This window comes from Cyprinus carpio, chromosome A18, assembly GCF_018340385.1.
Source record: "Cyprinus carpio isolate SPL01 chromosome A18, ASM1834038v1, whole genome shotgun sequence".
NCBI lineage: Eukaryota > Metazoa > Chordata > Actinopteri > Cypriniformes > Cyprinidae > Cyprinus > Cyprinus carpio.
Window position 1 is genome coordinate 11,711,110 of NC_056589.1, and position 14,461 is coordinate 11,725,570.

Below are 14,461 nucleotides of genomic sequence, written 5' to 3' on the forward strand. Positions count from 1 at the left end.
ACAAGCATTATGTCGAGCTCTGTTACTGTATAATGCCAGCCCTCCCAAAGTGGACTATATAGTGGCAGTGACCGTGGTACCATGCCACTGCTGAAATCCCACCTGCATTTGGCAGCTTGGCGGGTTTTAATGTTAAGTCCTGAGGGGTATATTTGGAAAACATCAAATTTCAGTTATATAAAAAAAAAAAAAAAAACACCGATTATTACTCCCTATCTTTTTTAGTGAGATGGGATGGGCCTGCATGTGTGCACAACAGATCATCAAAATAATTCCTCCGTTGCAACCCTGGTGGTCAGTCTACGCCACCCCAGTTTGGGAAAACGCTGTTCTAGTCCATCCAAATAAATAAAGACAGAGACTTTACCTCGTACTTGTTCTGGCAAAATCATTTCTCAGAATAGTAATTCCTCATTGTGTTTCTGTGAAAGACAATTTTGTTTATTTTCATTTGAGATCTAAAGCAAAGTGTAAACTGTCATGTAATGGTAATCATTATAGCCAGGGTGCAAATTACGGGGAGGGGGGACTGGGAGTACTGTACTGGTAATTTAAAGTTTACTTAAATATAAGTATAATTGTCTTTTCAGGCACCATGAGACTGAATATGGAAAAAACGTTAAGATGGGTGTGGTCTACTGCACACTGACAACACAGGTTTGTTGACCTAACACAAAATATTTTCTTTATGTCTGTGAATATGCCAGGGGAAAAAGCAGTATATATGAGATTCAGGTATACAAGTGTACAGTCGTGGCCAAAAGTTTTGAGAATACACTAAATATTGGAAAATTGGAAAAGTTGCTGCGCATATACTTCAGAATGTTATGAAGAGTGATCAGATGAATTGCATAGTCCTTCTTTGCCATGAAAATTAACTTAATCCCAAAAAAAACCTTTCCACTGATTTCATTGCGGTACGTTAAAGGACCTGCTGAGATCATTTCAGTAATCATCTTGTTAACTCAGGTGAGAATGTTGACGAGCACAAGGGTGGAGATCATTATGTCAGGCTGATTGGGTTAGAATGGCAGAACTTGACATGTTAAAAGGAGGGTGATGCTTGAAAATCATGTTCTTCCATTGTTAACCATGGTGACCTGCAAAGAAACGCGTGCAGCCATCATTGGTTGCCATAAAAATAAGGCTTCACAGGCAAGGATATTGTATTGGCTACTAAGATTGCACCTAAATCAACATTTATAGGTTCATCAAGAACTTCAAGGAAAGAGGTTTAAATTCTTGTAAAGAAGGCTTCAGGGCGTCCAAGAAAGTCCAGCAAAGTGCCAGGATCGTCTCTCTAAAGAGGATTCAGCTGTGGGATCGGAGTGCCACCAGTGCAGAGCTTTGCTCAGGAATGGCAGCAGGCAGGCAGTGTGTGAGCGCATCTGCACGCACAGTGAGGCGAAGACTTTTGGAAGATGGCCTTGGTGTCAAGAAGGGCAGCAAAGAAGACACTTCTCTCCAAAAAAAAAATCAGGGACAGATTGATCTTCTGCAGAAAGTATAGTGAATGGACTGGCTGAAGACTGGGGCAAAGTCATATTCTCCGATGAAGCCCCTTTCCAATTGTTTGGGGCATCTGGGAAAAAGGCTTGTCCAGAGAAGAAAAGGTGAGCGCTACCATCAGTCCTGTGTCATGGCCAACAGTAAAGCATCCTGACACCATTCATTGTGTGGGGTTGCCTTCTCATCCAAGGGAGTGGGCTCACTCACAATTCTGCCCAAAAACACACAGCCATGAATAAAAGAATGGTACCAAAAACACCCTCCAACAGCAACTTCTTCCAAAAACAACAGTTTTTCGTGAAGAAACAATGCATTTTCCAGCACGATGGAGCACAGTGCCAATAAGGCAAAAGTGATAACTAACGTGGCTCGGGGACCAGAATGTTGAAATTTTGGGTCCATGGCCTGGAAAATCCCCAGATCTTAATCCCATTGAGAACTGGTCAATCCTCAAGAGGCGGGTGGACAAACAAAAACCCACTAATTCTGACAAATTCCAAGAAGACCGTTATTATGAAAGAATGGGTTGCTATCAGTCAGGATTTGGCCCAGAAGTTGATTGAGAGCCATGCCCCAGTCGAATTGCAGGAGGTCCTGAAAAACAGAAGGGCCAACACTGCAAAAATACTGACTCTTTGCATAAATGTCATGTAATTGTTGATAAAAGCCTTTGAACACGTATGAAGTGCTTGTAATTATATTTCAGTACATCACAGAAACAACTGAAACAAAGATCTAAAACGCAGTTTTTAGCAGCAAAACTTTTTGAAAACGAACTATTTGTGTAATTCTCAAAACTTTTGGCCACGACTGTACAATATTATGAATAAAATCCAGCGTGCCACCCCAATGTCAATTGATATCAATTTGGACGTTCAAACTGTTATCAAGTCTTGATCAAGATGCTGTATAACATAATTTTAATGCCAGTATTGGACAGTAATTTCTTCCAGTGGTAAATGAGTGAAAATAGGTATGGGAATGCCAAAACTGACAAAATTAGAAATATATAAATACATAAATAAATATACAAAGAAATGTAAAAAAGCAAAAATAAATAAATATACAAAGAAAAGTAATAATAATAACAATAATAATACATTTTTTATTTTATACTGTAGGTATTGCGTAGGATTAAGGATGTAGAATAAGGTCGTGTAAAATAAGGCATTAATATGTGCTTAATTAGTACTAATGAATGGCTAATATTCTAGTAATGTGCATGTTAATAAGCTACTTAAGTTAATTAAGTAATTTAATATCACCCTAACTCTATGTATACCATCTAAGTCATTTCATTTCCCATTATGAACAGTCTACGTCATTTGTAGGCTACAGTGCTTTGTATTTTGTTTGGACAAGGTGTCACTGTGGCCTCAAAGCTTACAACTCTTACACTTTTGCTCGACGAGTGCTATTCCTGAGGTAAAGTCCAGTAGGTGGTCTATCCAAAACGTGGCTTCTACCGCCGCTAGTACCGCCGCACCACGGCGTCTGCCAAAGTGCTATTTACAGCTTTTGACCGACTGAGTGGCGCTTTAATCACAAGTTATCAAAAACAAGCGCATTCAAGCACATTTTCGCAAATAGAAAAATCAGCTTTGTCTCACCGATGTGTTAACATTGACGGGCTGCAGTAAGGGAAAAATGAAAGAAAAAAACGCTGTAGTTTGTTAGTTATATTATTAATATTCACAGATGAAAGTTTGGTACTTTATGAAAGTTATGAGCATTTCTTAGACGAATTCAAGCAGGATAAATGTCAAGCCTGTGCCTGAGCCTGTGCTTATTATTTTCTCTAAGCTACACAGTATTACACCATATTTTAGATTTGACACATTAAATAGGTGTGCAGTATTATTTATATAATTATGGAATTTATGTGTTATATTATTCAAAAGAAATTGCCTATTTTAGTGAGCTAGGCTACATGGACTTAATATGCAAAATGTTCAATATTCTCATATATTAGGCTATATTTTAATTTATATTTTAAAATTCCTTCTTTATAAAACAACATGCATTTTTGTTAGTCGTTACCTGTCCTTATTTTGACAGACAAACTTCTTGGGAAAAACTATATTCTGTCTGTACACTGATTAAGAAAATTGTTGCCGTGTGTTTATAAATATTTTTCTTTATTTTTAATACAAACGTGAGGCACTGTATAATATCGTTCCTATTATTTAGGCCTAATTAAAACAAGAAAACGAATAAATTAAACCTGCCGATTTAGCTAAATCATTGAAAGCCTAACGAGAATGGATGGATTATATAAAGTTCTCATGTTTAAACTCAAGTTCGATCGTTTTAGTTATAATCAACAAAATACACTCGATTTTAAATAAGAGCTTCATTAATTGACAACTTCAGTGATTTTAAAGGGGAGCCTCTTTACTTGCTTTCATATAATTTAAGTACAAAAATAAAAATGAAGCCGCCGCATTTAAATGAAGGTGTGTAAAATTTGTACTGCGTGCAAGATTTGCGCGACGTTTGAGTGATGCTGAGTGCACGCGCAGCATTTATGTTATTTGTTTTTATCTTCATTTACAAATCTTGTTGGGTTTTATTTTGGATAATTGCATGTAAAAAATAATTTACGTTGTAATGGCATATGCAAAATGTGAATAATTATTCATATTTAGGTGTTTGTGCGAAAATATTTAATTGCACATGCAGGACAGGGAGGGCGCCTGTAAGATCTCTTGAATTTTTTCCTGATAATGAATTAAAACTTAAAATTGTGGTTGTCTCACATACATGAAAGAATATACTCTACAGAAAGCTTGAAATGTCTTTTAAACGAATCAATTCAGACGGACAGCATTATGTAATCTGTGAAGGTTGTATTTCTCTTTAAAGGCGGCGTCCATGTAGGATAAAGTCAGCACTGTGAATTTCATCTTGGCAGCCGACAAGAAAAACATTTGTTTAGTAATAAATAATTTAAATGTTTCCTTTTTTAAATTATTGGGCTACTTCTGCCTTGTGCTTTGTGGCAAACTTAATGCATGTGCTGAGCGCAGAATATATTAAGGGTTCATTATGGATTTTATAGATGTGTAAATTTAAATATAAACCTGCGATTAGTTGAATAATGACAAATGACCGCGACTAACTAGAAAAATCTTACGTGGGGGCCAAACCTATGAATATAGCCTCTAGACATCTCTTGTAAAGCTTTTAAAGCATTTTATACATAACATTTGTTACTGTGGGTTAACAGTAATTATCATTATTATATACTAAGGAACAGACGTCTGGGGCTAATCTAGGCTATACAGGGTTTTTTATTTTTTTTATTTTCATTGCATCTGAAAATGGACTTTGTGTGCAGCACATTCACTGCGCACGCTCAACATGGAACTCGCACGTTTGCTCAGCTGTGGACGATTTCAAAATGTTTGATATAAATGTTGAGTTCCCATTTTATACAGGAATTGTTCATTTAAAAAAAAAAAATCGAATTATATTGGTTAGTCTAAAATGAACTTGTTTACAATATAATTAGAACTAAGTATCGGCCTGAGTAAATTTGACATTATAGAATTATGACTTTTTAAAGGGTAGTTGATTTAGGAGGTGAAAATACTTTGAAATTAACAAATGGTAGGGGATTTTAAAGCATAACAACTGAAGGTCTATGAGACGTTAGCAATCATAAAGCATTTTATTTAAACAATGGCACTTAAAGTTGAACTTGAACCTAAAGGATATTATTTTCATTCCATATAGCCTGTGAATAAACAAAAAACAGACTTTTGAATGACAAGAACCACTGTAGATTTGTGGTTGCTTCTGGTGTTTTGGATTTGTACTTCAATATAATGAGCTCCAAGGTTGTAGAAAATAGCAACACTGTTTTTTTTATTTCTCCTCTTCTCTCTCTGCCATTAATCTTCTATTTAACCGCAGTAACTTACAAATGAAATTACCTCTTCGCTTCAGGTAGACTGAATGGTTTTCTGTCTGGCTAAATGATTGGGCTGCGCTCGATCAGGAAGTTGTATGCGCCTACCAATTGATTTAGTTAAATCAAAAACTTGCGACCTATGAATACGGAGGCAGGTTTAGGCGCGAGTCCCGCCGCGCTGTGAAGTGGGGGAGCAGCTGATGGAGGGACTCCGCTTGTTCTTAAAGCCTTCCGCAAACGCTACGTTCACAAATAACAATTGATTTTCGTTAAATACTTAATGATTAATATCAAGTCGATAATTGTTATATTTTTGGTCATAGTGATAATAATAATTGGGCTCTGCGGGAACAATACTGAATCCAAAGAGTAGGGATGCTTGTGAGTCAGGCCTGTTTCAACCCCAAGTAACATGACAACACAGCCAACAACACAGACCGAGGTTCAGTTCGTCTGGAGGGGGCTGGGGGGTAGTTCTGTATAGCTTGTGGGAGTCGAGATAAAGGTGTGAATCTCTTGGTCTGTCATGATGCACCAGGTCTTGCGTTTATGAGGGATTCAAAACTGACCCAGAAAACAGGTTTAGATTAGGACGATTGCCGCGTCATCTTTGGTTTTAGGGCACACTTTGAAGAGAAAGGTTGTTGATCCACTTAAATGTTGCCTAATGATAGCGACAATATAGTTTATTGGTTCTTTATAACTTAATTTTCAGGAGGTAGTTGCCTTAAACTCAAAATAAATAAATAAATAAATAAAAGAAAATAAATTCGCAAACTGTTGCGTTCATTTATTTGGTATCGTCTATACATATTTTTTAGACTATGAAAATAGAAATTCTCAACAGAATGTCGCCTTTTTCATAAACCATAGTTATATGAAACATCTCTTTATGTTTTCTAAAATCCCAAACAGAGTCCAGACATCAGTCTGATCCGTCTCTCCCTTTTATTTTTTTAAGGGAGAAATCAAAATTCTGCACACTTGCAAAAACACCTTTTTATGCAATGTTCTGGTAATCTAACCATAACCACTCCTATTTTAATAACTGATAAATTTTTTATTTTTGTAGCCTATTTATAATGCCAACAAACCAGAAGCAGGAACGAATATCTGCAAGAGAGGAGATAGGGTTGGCAATTCTCAACAACATAAAATATCAATTTTATTTCAATTGTTCGTTTTTGTGTTTCAGAGGAACAAAACTGGGTTAAAGCATCCTTCCATTACAGACCGTTCGAAAAGAAAGCATTTATGCAAACGCGTTTATAAAATGCTTTAAAAGCTTTAACAGAAGATGTCTCTAGAGGATATTTAATTAGGTCTGCCCCCCACGTAAGATTTTTAGAGTTACTAGTCGTGCATTTGTCAGTATTCAACTAACATCGCAGGTTTATATAAAAATTACCATCTATAATACCATAATGAGTAAGCCTTAAAATATATTCCACGCTCAAGCAGATGCATTATCGTTTTGCCACCAAAGCACAGCAGGAAAGACGTAGCCCAAATATTGTAAAACCAGGAGAAAAATTTTAATTATTATTAATAACACGGTGTTTTTCTTGTCAGCTGCACGATGAAATTCACAGTGGCTGACTTTAAACCACATGGACTCGCCCTTTAAAGAGAAATACAACACTCACACGATTGGCATAGAGCTTTCGTTCTGAATTGATTCGTTTTTTATTAAAAGACATTTCAAAGCTTGCTGTAGATATATTTCGCCGTATGTGGAGACACCACAAATTTTAAGTTAATTCATTATCAGGGAAAAAATTCAAGTGATCTGACAGGGCGCCCTCCCTGGTCATGCCCTGCGCAATAATAATTTTCGCACAACAACACTGGAATATGAATAATAATTCACATTTTGCAGATGCATTACAACGTAAATTATTTGTTACGTGCCAATTATCCCCAAAATAAAAACCAAAAACACGATTTGTAATGAAGTTTAAAACAAATAAGCATAACATGACTGACGCGTGCACTCAGCAATCACTCGCGCCGCGACAAATCTTGAACGCAGGGACAAATTTACACAACTGCATTAAATGCGGATGCAATTTTAGTTTTTTGACTCAAATATATAGAAAGCAAGGAAAGAAGGCTCCCTTTTAAAATCACTGAAGGTCGAGTTGTCAAGTAATGAAGCTCTTATTTACATGTGTGATTTTGGTTGATTATAATGAGAGGAGAACTTGAGTTTAAACATGAGAACGTTTTATTAATCCAACCCATTCTTTAGCCTTTCAATGATTTAGCTAAACTCGTTGCAAGGTTTTTAATTATTCGTTTCTTGTTTTAAGTAGGCCTAAATAATGGGAACGAAATGATACAATGGCCTCAACGTTTTGGACTTAAAATAAAGAAAAGATAATTTATAAAACACGCAACAATTCTCCCCCAATCAGTGTACAGACAAATATATTTTCTCCAAGAAGTGTTGTCAAACTGATGAAAGGACAGGTAACGGGACTAACAAAAATGCATGTGTTGTTATTAAAGGAATTTTAACATCATAAATTTAAAACTATAGGCATAATATATGGGAATAGTGACATTTTGCAGATTAATACTTTTTTTTTTTTTACTTGAACTTCAGTACTATTAAACTGACATTAAAAATCTCAAGAAGTTTATTAAGTTAAAAAGGGTATAAAATGGTCCACAGTGGCATGTTAAAATCGTTTCTAATTAATTGTTAACAAGTTCATTTTAGACTAACACATATTACTTTTTTTTTTTTTTAAATGAACAATTCCGTATTAAAATGGGACATCAACCTTTATATCCAAACATTTTAAATCATCCACACAGCTGAGCACCACAGCGAAAATGGCAGGTGAGCATGCAGTGTCTTGGGGTGAGTGAATGGCTGCAAAAGTCATTTTCAGATGCAATGAAAATAAAAAACAAATATAAAAACCCAATGGATAAGCTAGATTAGGCCCAGACTCTGTTCCTTTAAGTATATAATATTATAAGTACTGTTAACCCACAGTAACAAAAGTTTAACCAATTAATCGCCTATGTCGTTTGATGCATGTTTTTATTTTTAGTTTTTTTATATTATTATTTTTTTGTTTTAAACAGGCTAAAACATAAAATTTACGTTTGTGAGAGGAAAAAAAAAAAATATATAAGTTAATGTATAAGTTGCAGGTAATTACATTCCGAAATAATAACGGCTGGCCTAATAATGTTACAATGTGCCCAACACGATATTTTTCGTTCCCTTCGCTTTACAACAAATCCTTTAAATGTAAACAAATGTATCAGAAACAGAACAAGAATTAAAAATATATAATTCTAATGGATAAATAAAATTGCAGGATATACAAATATAGGCTTTAGTATAAAATTTCAAACAAAAAAAATAAATGAATACTAATTTTTAAAGCGAAACCATAGGTTAAGGTTGAGCTCCTCCTGCTGGGAGCAAATCCAAACCGTTTCCCATATTCGTGATGTTGCCTATATTTCAAAGTTAACTATATTCATTAGGTAAAATAAATAGGCTTTCGTAGTTTCACGCCATGTTTTCAGTATCAAGAAAAAAAAAATAAATCATAATTAGCAAAAAATTGATGCCAAAGAGGGACCGCTGCTAGCGCAGAATTAGCAAGGTGAATGGCTACGTTTCCAATGAATGGGCGTGAGGCACACCAGCGCGATCAAACACAGCTGAAACCGAAAATACCTCAATTTTTGGTCACACAGTATAAGGCATAATTCAAAAATGCAAAGTGTTCGCAGTTGGAAAAATCAAGAATAATAAACAGACTTAATAATAATTATTGCTAAATTCTGGGACCGTTCTCATTCGATCTGGCAAATGGAAACCTGAAGGGATTTTTTGTAACCAAGAATGAACGAAATGAAAAACATTTTAGCTGTTTATCCCTCTATAATAGGCCTTATATTTAATGACTGTTTACTAACAATAAGGATGCATATATCCTTGTGTAAAGGTCTTCTCTTTAATTTTTGATGAGTAGGACTGTAAGACTAAGGGACTACCATAACATTTTTGAAATTAACCTCAACTGTACATTTGTAAGATGAGTAAACGGATGAGACAATGTTATATCATAATGTTATTGTTGGTATTACTTCCTCCTTTTATCTCAATTTAAAAAATTACATTCAGTTTGCAAATCACGTACCTTTGCACCACTGGCGGGTACGTTCGCGGAATTAATTTAACACGCAAACTGACTTGCAGTGGTTAACGCCGCTGGCACTGCGGCGCGGGGTATTACCCATTTTGGTTGTCTACCTACATGTACGGCCCTTCCTCATTACCCTACGGACAAAGAAATGTAGAAAATAACATAGATGTGAAAATAAATAAAGTTGGAAATAAAATTAATTGTATAAATAAAATAAAATAAAAAAAACTAAATAAATGTGGAGGAAAAATATACTGTACTAAAAAAGGAAAATAAAAGTATAAATAATCTTTTTTTAATGCTTTTATTTGTATATTTATTATTTATTTATTTTTTGCTTTGTAACATTTTCTTGTAGTATTTTATGTATTTATTTATTTCTAATTTTGTCAGGTTTGGTATTCCATAAAATGAAGTTAAATACACTGAAATTGCGTTTAATTATATGCAAGGCCAAAGTGTGATGAAATTCAGTTTACATCAAATCAGTGGTCAGGTTTAGTATTTTCAAATTTATGTCATATGGACATTCACATTGACACTCAATGTGTTGTGCGTGCTTGATTGATAGTATTTAGCATTAATATGCATCTCTTTGTCAGCATGATTAAACTTTCAAAAGTAGCATTTTTTCTTAATGGGGGCCTCGGACATCATCGAATTGGAACATCTCATTTTAAAATATGTCCCAGTGCGGCAAATGATAGGTCAAAAAGATCTGAAATTGACATGCAAAACACTGATGTGAAAAAAAAACTGCTCAAATATCCAATCAAACTTGATATGTCAGAAAACTTAATGTCCATTTCTACGACAGCGTTTTAGTAGTGCCTTTTACGTTAAAAAAAAAAAAAAAAAAAAAAAAAAAAAAAACCCTTCGCATATTCGATGATTTAAGTCGTAATTTTATGTTTCGAGATATAAAGTTGATTAAAATCCTATTTGGGGAGGGGGGGGGGGACATAAAGTTGAACTACCTTATGAGATTAAAGGTTTCTAAATTTTTGAGACTAAAGTTCAAACCTATTAGAGAATAAAAGTCAAAATGTTTCGAGAATAATGTGAACTATTACGAGGATAAAGTCAACATATTCCGAGAATAAAGCGAAATGTTTTCGTGAATAAGTCAAAAGTTACAAGAATAAAGTTGACATGTTAGAGAATAAAGATTAAAGTTAAAATATTTTGAGAGTATATTCTGGTCTTTTGCACATGCAAATAGCCCGGATTGAAAGCACCGGGAGATATTCCAAAATCTCAGTTTTCAAAATCTGTCAGTTTTATAGCGAAATACAAACAATATATTACAATAATGTGTGTTTTTCAAGCTCTATTCTTGTAATATTTCGACTTTATTCTCGAAGTATTTCGACTTTAATCTCGTAATCTTAGAATTATTATTATTTTTTTTTTTTTACGTGGCACTAAAACACCATCGTACCATTTCAGATCAACATACTCATTTCCTTTTTAATACCCATTCAATGACAAAGCTTTCTCTGCAGTTTAGCACCACACCTGTAGATGGCACTATTCTAGAAGTGATGGTCTGCTTCAAAAGCATTGACAATCCTAAAACGAACCATGACCTTGTGTCCAGCTCACATTCTGTAACTCTCAGGTGGGTACATGTCTTGTCATGTAAAACAAGTTATCTTTTTAACTTTTAACAATTACAAGAATGTGTTTCAATAAAATATGACTTTGTGCTATGACTATTTCTGTTAGTTTGTGTGTATGCACAGCTAAAAATGCTTTGATTACATTTACCACTGTAGCACTAGTTTGATTCAGTTTGTAATGTGCGTGACACACAACCGCTTGCTTGTTTGTAATTGTAACTTGTTTTACAATTAAAATTTGAAAAACTGTTACACTGTCCATATATCCATATGATTTCTGCGATGCGAACCGTGGAGTCCAGGCATAAAACCACAATTCACTGCACGGAATTTGGCCAATTTTGAATTAAACAATCAGGAAGTATCACTGCAAAGCTAATCAAATTCATACTGTGATATGGACTAATGTCAGTAATTATTCATCTGTTGTTCTGTGATCTTTGTTCACAATCAAAAGAGGTGAATTTCTTTTTGAATTGACATTTGTATTATTGATTTCAAGTTTGTTGAATAAAACTTTTCTTTCAGTGCACTGATTTTCTGTCATTATGTTGGTTGTTGAAAGAACATCAGTTTGTGGTTGTCAAATGGCCGTGAAGTTTTTGACATCAGTTTGATTCGCATTTTTGACGACAATGTTTGATGTCAATTTAATATCTTTTCAAACATCAAGGTGTCCGCTGGGAAGCCTCTGTCCCAAACTACACTATATTTTGTTAAAATTCACCATGCAATATTCACAACATTAACAACAATCTGTTAATGTTCGTCCCTTCCTCCCACATTCCAATTCACATCCTGATTACATCGTACTGTAATCATACTCATACCAGATGAAGGTTCTTGATCACATTCTCACTGGACAGCTCCTGCTCTTTCATGTCCACTTTCAAGCAACACATGTCCTTCCGTAGCTGATTCTCAAAGTCAGCGTGCTCCTTTTGCAGCAATTTGCTGCTGACAACACTTTCAGCCTTCAGCTCAGAGAGCATGTTTTGCTCTTCATAAAGTAAGTGCTTCACCTTCTGCTTATAAACCTGAACAAAACCAGATTCATATCACACAAAGTGTTATGTTCATTATGAGCCAACACATAGTTAATCAAACATGAATGTATATTAATTATGATTATATAATTAATAAATTATGAAAATAACTTTCAACACCTTAATTTCCACTTGGTGGCGCTCCTCGCCCTCCTCTAGGTCACGCTCTCTGTTTCTCAGTTCACACTTTTTCTCATCCAGTTGTCTTTTGGTGATTTCCCAAAACGTGTGGATCTTGTCCCTCTCTAGTTGGAAATAGTTGCGTTCCTCTCGTTCTCTGTCCAGCTCCTCTCGCAGACGCACAATGTGCTCTTCCAACTACAAAACTCTCATGAGTTAAAGACATATTGGTAAAATGAAATATAAATGAATGGCTACCATTTACAAGGTGTTCTTGGTTTCATTATTATTAGTAGTCGTAGACTCTACACACATGAGAAAATCACACCTGCTCTTTAGACATCTCATCTGTGGACAAGCCATCCACTACTGTTGGAGTTTTGCCCTTTGGGGACTTGTTGGAAGATTTTCTTTTTGGCGGCTGGAATATGGACAGATAAACAGATAACGTTTAACAAAGTTGAGGTCTATTGTGCTGGATACTGTACATTTCTTTTGTGCATGGCACAGGAAACTATTTTCCCATTTCCTTTATGAAAATTAACCATGGTTTTATAAATTAAAAATGTAGTAACCATGTTTTTATTATTATTATTACCATTTGTATAACCACAGTTTTACAACAAATACCATGGTTAAACTATAGGCCTAGTTAGTGTAGCAAACTAATGGTTAATTTATGATTACCATTGTTTAACTACAATAACCATTGGTTTTATTTATTTGATTTTTTATTATTTATCATTGTAGTAAAAGCATGGGATATAGATATTTATATACTATTAATGGATTGACTCAACAAAATGAATATACTGCAGGGGATACAATATTTAGTTTTGCGGAAATACAGTTTGTACTAAACATAATTTATCAGACTTTACGTTAGCTTCTAGTATAATTAGCCGATAAACCAGCGTCTCACCCTTGGACCAACAACAGCGATTATTCTCGCTGAAAAGTCATCCCACAATAAACGCACAAACGGCATGATTTTGTAAAATTCCACATTTGCTTACCATTATTTGTGAAAGCGTTATTATCACCTCAAATGAAAATAAAGTGGCTTTTCGCTTCACACGCTGACAATGCCAAACAAAGGTTTCCTAGCAACGTGAAATCTCTTCTTCTTCTTCTTCTTCTTCTTGCTTTCTTTTAACGGTATGGATCGCAGACAAACATGTGCATTACCGCCACCTATCTTGAATGGACCATTGACACTTCCTATTCTATAACATTTCAACTTCAACATATAAATTCTCCTTATTTACCCGGCACCGAGGCTTCATAGAGTTTCATCCGGCGCTGCGTGTTCAGCTCCTCCGTCCACTCTCAGCCCCCATGACAGAGAAAGAAAAAAAATATATATAATACATATAAAAAAACCCTCATTTACATACGCTTATTTAACCCAGTATTTCCCAAATCAATTTATTATACTCCTATCTGACTTTAATACATTTTTAATTGTAAACTTAACCCTATATTATTTAATTCCTTCTTCAACTCTCTTTTCCCTTTATACATTATTATATCTCCTGCAGTGCATTACTACATGCTCAACTGTTTCACTAACTTTACATACCTCTACATAAATATATTTGATTCTTACCTATTAAATGCAATGTACTATTCAATCTTGTATGCCCTAATCTTAATCTTGTAATCATATTCTCCTCATATCTACTACTCCTACCTGATATTCTACCCAATATTGACTGTATTTGATGCATGTCTACCTTTCTTATATTTCATTATCCCAATATTGCTGCCATATTTTCAGAACATTCTTTTTAATAATTGACTTAATTTCTGACCTACTAAATAAAATTAGTATCTGTATATCTACTAATATTAATATCTAATATTAATATCTGTATATCTACTATTTCTCGTTCTATTGCCTTTTTTGCTAATGCATCAGCCTCCTCATTACCTCTCAACCCAATATGAGCTGGAACCCACAAAAACTGTACCTCTAAACTAGCTTGTTTTGATTGAATATAATTCTTGAATTATCTCTCTATTACCATATCCTGTCTTGTTTTGATTTCATCTCTCCTTCAAACTTAT

At 34.7% G+C, this 14,461-nt stretch overlaps 1 protein-coding gene across 1 annotated transcript; it reads right to left on the minus strand.

Moving 5' to 3' along the window:
* Nucleotides 1-395: 395 nt before the first annotated feature.
* On the minus strand, nucleotides 396-13,544 carry LOC109085537 (dynein regulatory complex subunit 4-like). Its single transcript, XM_042775798.1, has 5 exons — nucleotides 13,408-13,544; nucleotides 12,720-12,812; nucleotides 12,392-12,589; nucleotides 12,056-12,262; nucleotides 396-422 (listed from the first exon to the last, which is right to left on the minus strand). Exons 1-5 carry the CDS (start codon nucleotides 13,408-13,410, stop codon nucleotides 396-398), a joined length of 528 nt encoding a protein of 175 aa, XP_042631732.1. The 5' UTR covers nucleotides 13,411-13,544.
* Nucleotides 13,545-14,461: the final 917 nt, after the last annotated feature.